This window comes from Poeciliopsis prolifica, unplaced genomic scaffold (assembly GCF_027474105.1).
Source record: "Poeciliopsis prolifica strain line A6 unplaced genomic scaffold, Auburn_PproV2 SCAFFOLD022, whole genome shotgun sequence".
Taxonomy (NCBI): Eukaryota; Metazoa; Chordata; class Actinopteri; order Cyprinodontiformes; family Poeciliidae; genus Poeciliopsis; species Poeciliopsis prolifica.
The window spans coordinates 3,572,288-3,583,150 of NW_026562397.1; the positions used below are offsets into that span (position 1 = coordinate 3,572,288).

Sequence of the window (10,863 nt, forward strand, 5' to 3'; positions counted from 1 at the left end):
GACTAAGATTCAATCTTCAGGACTTTTGCAGCAAAATCAGTAATTTTTCAGCTTGAGAAAGAAAAAACAATTCTTACATTTTGAAACTGAAAGAAAGAAACGAATTGCCTTTCAAGGCAAGCAGGTTCAATTTTATGCTAATTCAAATCAGTGCAGTTCTATGGTGGCTCACATTCCTGTCAAAATTCCTGGGAGCGTATTAAGCAATCACAACAGGGAACATATTAATCGAGAGAGTGCATAGCTCTGATCGCCAGTATTTCCATTTATTCACAGGCCCATGAACACAGTGAGCGGTAAAACGTGCCGCTCTCCAAATATTATTTGGCGTATTTGTCAATTGGGACAGTAACTCTACTCACGAGTCTGATTGGCCGCAGGACTTTGAGAAGGAAAGAGACAGAGGAGGACGAAGAAGAAAAAAAAACGGTCATGAAAAATAAAAAAAGAATCAACAAACCTTCCTTTTCTTGATCTTCTCATCTTCTGCCTTTTTAAGCAGTTTTTTTGACAAGAAACTTTGATGAATGATAATGACTATGATGAAAATACTTCTATCACAAGAAAATGTGGAAAAGTGTGAAAAAGCAACAGAAAACCATTTCAGGGTTTGATTGGCTGAGAGTAAAATTGGTTCATTCAGACACAATTTACATTCATGTCGAACAACTATTGTCACCTATAAATTTAAAAAAGTGGCAATGAACTATAAAACATCACAAATACTTGTGCAGTTTCAAACAGCATTCTGGCAGCATTTTGTGGAATAAACCCACTGCTCCGCATGATCAATTTTGTCGACTAAAACGCTCTAAGATTTATGAACAAAGGTGAAGGTTGTTAGATTTTTCTTCCTAAACCAGCATTCATTTAAAAGAATAAGTTACCAAACTCAATACCTTTTGAACTGGAGGTCCATCATCTCCCTTCTTGCACATTAGAAAAGCGTCGAATCATCGAGGCCGCGTGCTCCTCCTTTAGCTCCGCCCCCTGCGAGTGGCACTGATCACCCGTCATACCGGAGGCAGCGCTGCTCCCCGCTCTGTCTCCCTCAGACGGCGGACTGGACGTGGCGTATGTACCGATGGCTCCCCTTCCCTCCGACCGCCCCGTGATGTTTGCGCGTGTTCCGGCTTGTTGTCGCCTCCTCGCCGGCGGTGAGTCCGGACAGACCGACTGACGGTGGATGTGAGACCCCGGCGATGCTCGGCTTCCTGCTCCGAGGGCTGAAGGCGATTTAAAAGCCCCTCCGTCAGAGAGCCGACTGGTGAGTTGAGTTTCAACGTCGGCGTCATGTTGACCCCGGTTCACGTTCTTTTAACCAAAAAACATTTTTTTAAAATGTAAAGTCTTCACTATTACTATTGCTCTACTGTTTATTATGTTTCATGTCATAAAAAATAAAACGGGAGGGGGAAAAAAGTGATGTAAAAGAAACACGACTCTCGTGTCAGTTTGGCTGTTTTTGTGAGTTTAATGTTAATTTCTATTACATTGTAGCTTAACTTGGAAGCGCGCGCACACACACACACACACACACACAAACGTCTCGCGTTATTTCCACGCGGACGAGCAGCGCGTGCGCAGAGAGGCGCTCCCCATTCACAGCCGAAGCCTTTATGAATTAATAAACACGTGGATTCATTCAATTTGACGAGTGTGTTCACACGGCGGGGCAGAAAGGGTTCAGTCAGAATCAGCCGCAGGGCGAAACGACCGGGTGGTTTGACTTTTTAAAACATTCAGAAGTCATTTGCGCAGAAGTGGAAGCGAAGAAGCAACCAACAAACACACGAAAATCCCCCAATCTCAACGAACAAACACGTTTTTATCACACAGCTGATGTTGGAGCCACTTAAAATGGAGACAAATTGAAACCAGGGGCACAAAGGCAGCATGTTCAGACCAGCTGACACAAAGAGCACTTTGAGCTTCACTTGACATAATTTTTCTTTTAACATCAATTAGAGATAATTAACATATATAATTGGAGATCCATTTATCCGTTTTTCATGTCCACTGCAGTGATGGGCGATGCTTTAAGCTGCTGTTGAAAGTGTCACTGAAAACAATGTATAACAAGAAATACAAAAGGTCTGAAGACGACATGTCAGCTTTTAGCTGATATTTGGTTGTCTCTCTTTCTTTTCTCTGCGCTTCTGCAGTTTGAGCAACATTCACAATGACAGGATGTAGCATAATACAGTTTTTTTTATAAAGGAAACCTTTTTTATGCTGCATATAAAAAGACAAACGTTTTTTTTCTCACTGTCATTAAATCCTAAGTTTGTGTAGACAACCGTGGCAGTATCATGTTTGGAATAGGCCAAAAGTAAGGCACGAGTTATGAGGAACTTGTGAAATGGTTCCCATAAAGTTTGACCTAAATCAAAGGTAATGATGGCAATTATTTTAAACAAATGTACGTAAGCTTCGTTTGATAAAAACTACAAAATTATTATTCTTACATTTAACAAATGATAAACCTAAATTACTTCAAAAAAGGCAGAAATAATCTTGTCTGATTTTAATGCCAGACTGTAAAAAAAGAATAAAAAATGCACAAATCTAAATATTAAATTACTTTATATCTAAGGACAAATGTATATTGATTTTAGAGATAAATCCAAAGTAGAATTTGCAGAAATCAGAAATAAACTCTATGACCACAAACTGTTCTGTGTTGGAGTGCAGAGAGATCTGTAGAGTGCTTAGAGCAGGGGAGCTCAAACTTTTTGAGACCAAGATCTACTTTTTCTCTCACCAGCCGGCTGAGATCTACCTCATGGCATGAAGACATACAAATTATAAATTAAACCCTATTGACTAATTTTCTATACAAATATACTATACATCAGTTATATTAGAAATGATAAAGTGATAAAAAAAAAAACCAATGCAGTTTCTTCCTCAATGAGATTCTGACACTGGGAGCAGGTTACTGGTTTCTCAGTCAGAAGCTGGTTGAAAACCTGAGGCCACCAGGTGTCAGTCAGTTATGGTAGATCCGAAATTTGGTTTGATGACGTCAATATGCGAAACCGCAGACTGATAGGAGGAACCAGAGCTCTGCAGAGGTAAAGGCAAATCTTCTGAATTTGGGATATAATTAATGTAATTTGACACAATCATTGTGGTAGAAGCCATTTGTTTGTTAAAACTTAATCAAATATATGTGTCCTATTTGATGTTGGTTGTGACGTTTACTGCAAACGAACGAGGTGATTAGTCCAAGTTTGTAATTTATTGAACGTTCAGAAACTCCAGGGGCTGTGATGAACCACAGCGAAGGAAAACAAAGTAAAATAACCCGAACAACTCAGAACCACTCGCACCGTTTCACTCTCTCTCTCTCTCTTTATCGTTAAGCACACCCGTTGCTGTGGCAACTGCCTGCGCCCCGCAAGCCGAGCAAAGATTACACTTAAAAATGTTCAGTCCGTTACGATATCAGGTTTCCAGGTTTTATTATTATTTAATGAAGCTACAAACGTTTTGGATCTTAGTGAATATTTTGATAAGCCTGTCAGAAGAGGAAGTGCTGCTCTCAGCGTCCTGCAGGCCTTCAGTTTGTCACCTGCTGCCGAGATCGACTCAAAACCCCCCGCAATCGACCGGTAGATCGCAATCAACGTATCGAGCATCCCTGGCTTAGAGGATGTAATCAAACGTTTAGCAGCAACGTTTTCAGCAAAATGTCTGCCTCGACTTTGGATGTAATTGCACTGATTTTTTTTTCAGGTTTTGCTTAATGATAAAAACAAGAATGAACATAACATGTGACAAACAGGTCAAATGATGTTTTACTATTGAACAGTTACCCAATTTTTTTGTTTTTTTGTTTTCAGTGGCGACTAAGAAATGTAGAAAGTGATTCCAGATTTCCAACAGTGTGAGGAACCAAGCTAGCCAGAGCACACATTCATCTGGAGGAAATAAGTCTGACCTCCAGGATCTGGACAGTCTTGCAGAACTGAAACCTTTAAATATACACTGAGATTGAAAAGTAATAAAAGCAATTAAAGCACAAATGAAATGGGGCCAAGTGTATAACCCTGCGGAACTCCATGGTTATGTTGTATTTGTGTGCTGTATTAAAATCCAAAAGGCTGATTTGGACTGCAATATTTAGTCCTAATGGGAGAATTTGCTGGTGGTCTTTTAGCAAAGATAAAAGATAAATCCTAGAACTGCTAAGATCTGATGCCTTTACGTTTCGCCAAAAAGGAGGTCAGAGATTTTTCTGTCGTTTCATTCAGTGCTTCTTGGTGCAGCGCCCCCACAGGCAGGAAGGAGGAACATGTTTCAAATGGTTTGGCTCGTTTGACACGGTTCAGTGTGAAACCGCAACAGCTGAAAATGTAACAGATGTTTCACTTTTGGTCTCTGGAGTCTTCCTTTTCCCGGTTGTGTCGGAGAAACAGTGAGAGGCACAGAGCCACTCATTCTCTTCTCATGATTACAGAAACAGCAAGCGGCCACTTCCAGACTTCACTCAACCTGAATAAATAGATTGCTTCCTACTGGGCGACGAGGCTGGCGGCGGCCGCCGTTTACCTCACGTTTCCGTCGTTTCGGTGTTTCCACTCGTCTTCGCTTGGGTGCGATCCGGTGTTGTGGCTGTCTCTGCCTTTTCCGGCCGGTGGGTCGCGTTTCCAGTTTGTGTGAGGTGAGCGTGGAACTGGACCCCCTGTGGAAACTGATCAGTGTGGGAACAGCGTGAGGAGATTTGTGGTCTGCGACCACCTGTTGACAGATCCGGAGAATACGTCAAATTTTCCTGCTGCCGGAGCGAATTCTGGACGGTGGAGGGGCCCTTCTGCTCGGGCCGCTGACCCTCGTTCTGATTGGCGTTGAGCTGCAGTTTCTCCGACGAGCGGTAGAAATTTTTTTCTGTGGCAACAGCTTGTGCATAATTCTTCCCTCCTCCGCTCTGTGCAGCTTCGCTCCGGCCCAGGGTGTGGTATAAATAACTATATGGATGGAGCAAATCTCAGCAAAAGCCCGGTGCTGTGGCGCATCAGCACTTTGAGGAGGGCCTGTCGGGGATTATTTGGTTCCCTTATCATCTTGATCCCTGCTGATGTTGGGCGAGGCGCCTCAGCAGCCAGTTTTTATCTCGTATTTCGTTGCAGGCTGATGCATCGGCGGTCAGTTGGTGGTACAGACTCTAATTTGGAATTGAACAAGATAACGCTGTACTCTGCGGCGCATCATGACCCCTGGAAGTTGGAGGAACAGAAAAGGCCAACGAATGAAGAACGTCGTTAAGACGGAAGTCATCGGCTTCTATGCACCACAAATCTGGAAGAAATTACCAGAAAACTGCAAAACAGCCGAAACACTGAGTTCCTTTAGGTAGAGGCCAAAATCTGATTAAAGTTACTTTTGAACCACATTAAATGGAATGTTGACCAAAATACTTCGCGTGTTTTGAAGATTTTGGTGACACTCATCAAAATGTAATGTTTGTTCCTGGTTTTCTCAATTGTTGACTGTATGGTTGTTTTATGACTCTCTTTTGTCATATTTGATACAGACAGCAATTTTGTTAACAACAAAAAAGGATAACATAGTTATTTAATATGCTTGAAAAACAAGTAATGCTGGCCCTTAAAAATATTCATTTATCTATACTGTATAAAATATCTAATTTAATCCACCAGTAAAATTTTCCACCGATGGTTTGATTATGTGTTGAACAGCTTCAAAATAAAAGTGTGTCTGTTCCTAGAGTGGCCCATAAAACTGTTGATTACTTAATATTGTTTGCTCTTTCTAAATAACAGATTTGTGATGGTGCCTGAAGAGATCTTACTTCTTCTGACTGAATCTGAGCATTATTTTCTTTTTGTCAGCTTATGATTTAAATCAAGTTAATAGGGGAAAAAAACAATTGACAATTCTTAATCATCTAAACAAGGCATGCACATGCAAAACAGCATTTTAAATGAAGTGGATTTCCACATAAAGTTTTAAAATCAAACAGTTTCTGTGTGCTGCCTTTGCTGCTGTTTTTTTTTTCTTCTGGTTTTATTGCCTCATCAGTAGTTCTCTGAGAATCCCTGACTGGACAGTGTTGGCTGCCTGGGCAGACGTTATCCTGTTACTTTAGCTGCTTTTCTTCCTGAACACAAACGCAGATTGTGCTGAGATGGCAAAGGTGTGATCAGTTCAAGTTTTTTTTTTTTTTAACTCCTAGAACATGAAGCAGAAACATCACAAGTTCAGCCTTCAGGGAGATGATGGACTTTTCTGTTTTAGTCCAAGTGCATGAAAAAGTCCTTGAATGACAGGACTCTGTAAATGGCTGATTATTACTTATTTTTCTAATTCAAAAAGAACAGCCGATAACAAAAACTGAGTCGAAACAAAAACTTTATTTAAAAAAAAATTTGTGGCTGATTTCTGGTCACCGGCTTTATGAAGCTCTGACCTGCCGGTGTTGTGATATCGAGTCCGAAGTGTTGCTCTGTTTAAAAGATACTTATGTTCAGTTTATTATCCTGAGCGGTGTGACCAGTCATCTTGTTGATCAAAGAAATAAAAACATGTAACAAGAATTTGGTGAAAAAAAAACTTTAAGAAGATGATTTAGAAAAAAGTGATTTCCAAGAAGCAATAGAGGCTAAAATTCAACCTGCAGCTTTTATGTCTCAGCTAATAAGTTGTAATAAAGAAGGAATTTTCCGTCCATTACATATTTATTAAAACGGGAAATGCTCCGATCCCATATTAATATCTATCTGTATCAATCCTGATGTTGAAAGAAATTCTAGATCGGGAATCAATAACAATGTGGCCGTTAGGAGCAGATCTGCACCGTCTCGTTTTATGCTTTATTGTGCTTTATTTATTTTACATTATATTTAGATTTCCTATTTGCTCTTTTTGAACCATATGGAAGAATGGTTATTTTATTTACACGTTTGACCAAGACTGTGAAACTACTGATGTATTTAAGTGTTTTGTGCAGAGTTATAATATTAGTAAATTAAATTCAGTACATTTACATCTGTGCTTGGAAGAAATACATTTTTTAAGTCAATTTAGCTGTTTTTCTGTATTGACTGACAAACTCTCAAATATCGGTATGGGAAGTGAAAAAAGTGGATGGGTGCATCCCTAGTAGTTGAAACTGTTGCAGGGCCATGTCAATAGCTGCCACTTTTAGTGGAAATAAATTGCAAATAGCGGCAACTTTTACCCTAAAGAAAAAAGAAACATGCATTGACATCAGCAGCCGCCATGACGATGTTATCTGTAATTTGAGCCACGGATGGATGAACAGGAGACGAGGTGAGGCTCCTCTAGTCGCGTGGCAGGAGCCGCCGCTCGGCCTGCGGCTCCGCGGCCGTTCCACCTGAACGCCGAGAGAGCAGAGACGGGCCGGTCCTCCGGTCCCAGACATGAACACCAAGCGTCCATGAAAACCTTTTGAAAATATATTTGTCTGGTTTTGTTGGTCGGCCTCACAGCAGGCTCTGTTTGATTTGGTCTGTGCAAGAACGCTCAGGTTTTAGAGGCAATGTTTCCAGGAGGATCCGTTTGCAGCAGAGTGCTCTGAACCATGCAGGTCTTTTTCTCTGTTTTGTGACGTTTGCAAACTGTTGCAGTTTTTCACATCCTTGTTTTTTTATTTATATATGTATATATGTTTCCACAAATTAAATATTCTACTTCACAGGAAAATATATAGTATATAAAACAAAGATGTATTGAAAATATTATTTGAAAAATAACATATTTTCAGTTGCCTCTGCTGTTTTCCACATGAACCTGTACAGACACTTATGATAATGTAAACTGGTGAAAATAGTTACATTTTCACCAGGTTAGTGAAACTAAACTATTTTTATGAAAGTAGTTTAGTGAAATCAGTCTAGTTTCACTAGAAAGGAAATGATTTGTTTCTAATAAAACAACTTAGTTTTGATAAGCCAAACAGTCTTTTGATACTATTTGACAAATAAAGTTATTACAGGAACCACACCCACCCGTAAATAGCGTTCATGAATACGTGAGATCCCCTCTAAAAATACTTCCAGCTGCCTGTTTTAATACTTCAGACATCAAAGATACTTTAACGTGTTAATTCGCGCAGAGGAAAATATTTTGGCATTACCGCAGAAGCTCACATCTACAGTCTTCTGTGCTTCTGCCAATCAGAAAATAAATGTCATTATTGGTCGGGCGTCTCTGCGACTGCTACTCCATGGCGTCCAGCAGCATTGTGCCTCGGTATTTCAGCTTCAACTGCACACTGATTTAGTGAGAAACATTATTTTTTGACAGTTCTTGGATATTCTCTTTCTTGTGTGCTTGATTTGTGTTGAACTTTCTAATGTTTAAGAGAGGAATGGGAAATTCTGTCTCATAATTCTGATACTAAGCAAAAATGAATAATTTTGGTTATCTTACTGAACTCAAAAAACAGGCCAAGTTTATTTTGATTAAAGGTCAGACTGTGAAAAAAGGTTGTCTTTTTATGAGGGCTGTAAATATCCAGTTTCGGGTGTAGTATGGACAGATTTGGTGACATAAACATTTGTAAAATTGAGTTTTCATGTCTTGTAGGAGCTGTCTGTCTGGTGGGTCCCTCACTGCTATGATCCTGAGAACCTCACGTTTTTTTCTTCTTCAGAGCTTTTCCATCCTGTCCTGAATCGCGCCCAGTTCCTCGATGGGTTCCCGTAGCCAGAGTTTCTTCCACCACCACCACCGCAGCTCCATGATGCCCGCCACCGTGCCAAGGCTGCTGCCGGAGAGCGGGAGTCTGCTGGGGGGCATCGCCCAAATCACCCCAAACCTCTTCCTCAGTAGAGGCAACGTGGCATCCAACCGCAGCCTGCTGCTGTCTAAGGGCATCACCTGCGTGGTCAACGCCACCATCGAGTTGCCAAACTTCAACTGGCCGCATATGGAGTACGTGAAGGTCCCCCTGGCAGACATGCCCCACTCCCCCATCTCCTTGTATTTCGACAGCGTGGCCGACAAAATCCACAGCGTGGGGCGCAAGCGAGGGGCGGTGCTTGTGCACTGTGCAGCAGGGGTGAGCCGCTCGGCCTCGCTGTGCCTGGCGTACCTCATGAAGTACCACCGCGTGTCTCTGGCCGAGGCCCACGCTTGGGTCAAGGCCCGCCGTCCCGTCATCAGACCCAACGGCGGCTTCTGGCGCCAGCTGATCGAATATGAGAGGAAGCTGTTCGGCAGGAACTCTGTTAAGATGGTGCAGACGCCCTACGGGATCATACCTGATGTTTACGAGAGGGACCGCAGGACCCTCGCTCCTTACTGGGGCCTGTGAGCATCTGTGCTGTCCGCAGTGAGGGATAAAGGTGGAAAGCGAACCCCTTTTTTTTGTCCCGCCTGAGCTGCAGGTTTAGGCCTGTTCTCATCAGGTGAAGTGAGATGTGTGAGTGTTTTTGTTTCTGAAGCATATTTACTGATAATGAACAAAGGAAATTTGATGGCGCTGCTCTCTAGTCTTTGAGTTGGGAGCAAAGCGACTGAAAACCCGGAATCTGTCGAACCAGATGATCATTGGGTAACATGGATGTTCTGGACTGAACGCCCAGAGCTCAGAGTGGTCGGATGGTACTGTGGTGTGTTTCCCGGTGTGTTTTCCCACTTCTAGAGGAGACGAGCACTCTGAGGGCGGCGGGTCCACGTGCTCGAACCTCTGCAGTGCCGACAGTGATGTCCCTTTCCTGACGTGGTGTCATGTGGTGATATTGTGTCAGTTTCCCAGTAATATTTAATGTGAAGGGCAGCACCATGCTCTGAATTCATGGTAGCATTAAAGAAAAGTGTGCAGAAAAATAACGCAGTATATCACAATGTACTGGTAGTGGAACGGAGGCTTACGGCGCACTTTATCCAAACATTCAAATCTGTTCCATCTAGCTTTTTACAAAGGAGAAATTTGAAAATGTGTAAGCTAGAAATGAAGGTTTAGTGAAAGCTCCTGTGTAACACAGGGTTGACTGTTCCGTCCTGTGACCACACTATGTTATTGTAGTGCTACTTGATGCTCCAATAAAAAAAATATCTGCTGCTTTACTTGGACCGCTGGCTTTGTGGTGAATGTTTCTATCCAAAACCATCACATACATCCTGTTTTTCGACTTCCTGCAACATACAACTGCGATAAAACAAGCACAGCTGTGCGTGTCCTCGCTCCTCGGGTCGTATGTTTTTGACATCAGTCACTGGAATTTCCGGATGCACATTTTTTTCAAAATGGCTGTCGTTTTTTTTGTCGTCTTTTACGCCTATCAAGCATGTTGCTCATGTCTTTAGTAATTGGATGAAGTTTGAGCCATGTCATTTCAACTCTGGTCAGCCTATTCATACGACGACATGGAGCAAAATCAGAAACTGAGTCTCACACCAGACAAAAGAGGAGAAGATGTCTCCCTTAGTATGACGTTCAAAATGAGCAAAAGTGACATTTTACTTATTTTATCATTTGATATTTATTTTTTTACTCATTTCATTTTTACGATTTGGATGCGTGAATTCTGATTTGTACAAAATTTTATTGAAAAGTAAGTGTTGCCAAGAATATTATCTACGTCAGGAGGAAACTTTAACCTGCACTGATTTGGAAATATTTTCAAAAGATGCACTGAATTACAAGGTTTTGCAGAACATTACAATTACATTATTTTAATAATAATAATGGGTCGTCATGTAAAGTGGACCAGTCTGAGACATGAAACTCGAGGGCTGAAAATGAGTCTCATTCTGCTCACAAGAGGGTAGAATTCAGTGGTTGGTTTCCACTCCGTTTTCTTGCTAAAGCAAGATATTTTCCTCCTTTCTAGAGCAAAACGCGTGATAATTATTGGCGTACCAAAC

The 10,863-nt window shown here is 41.6% G+C and overlaps 1 protein-coding gene across 1 annotated transcript; it reads left to right on the top strand.

Moving 5' to 3' along the window:
• Positions 1–1,018: 1,018 nt before the first annotated feature.
• On the top strand, positions 1,019–10,068 carry dusp14 (dual specificity phosphatase 14). Its single transcript, XM_055045739.1, has 2 exons — positions 1,019–1,267; positions 8,645–10,068. Exon 2 carries the CDS (start codon positions 8,684–8,686, stop codon positions 9,305–9,307), a length of 624 nt encoding a protein of 207 aa, XP_054901714.1. The 5' UTR covers positions 1,019–1,267; positions 8,645–8,683; the 3' UTR covers positions 9,308–10,068.
• The last annotated feature ends 795 nt before the right edge of the window (positions 10,069–10,863 follow it).

What these genes read in the sequence shown, in the direction of transcription:
- dusp14 (XM_055045739.1), top strand. Translation starts at nt 8,684, where the DNA reads ATGGGTTCCCGTAGCCAGAGTTTCTTCCACCACCACCACCGCAGCTCC.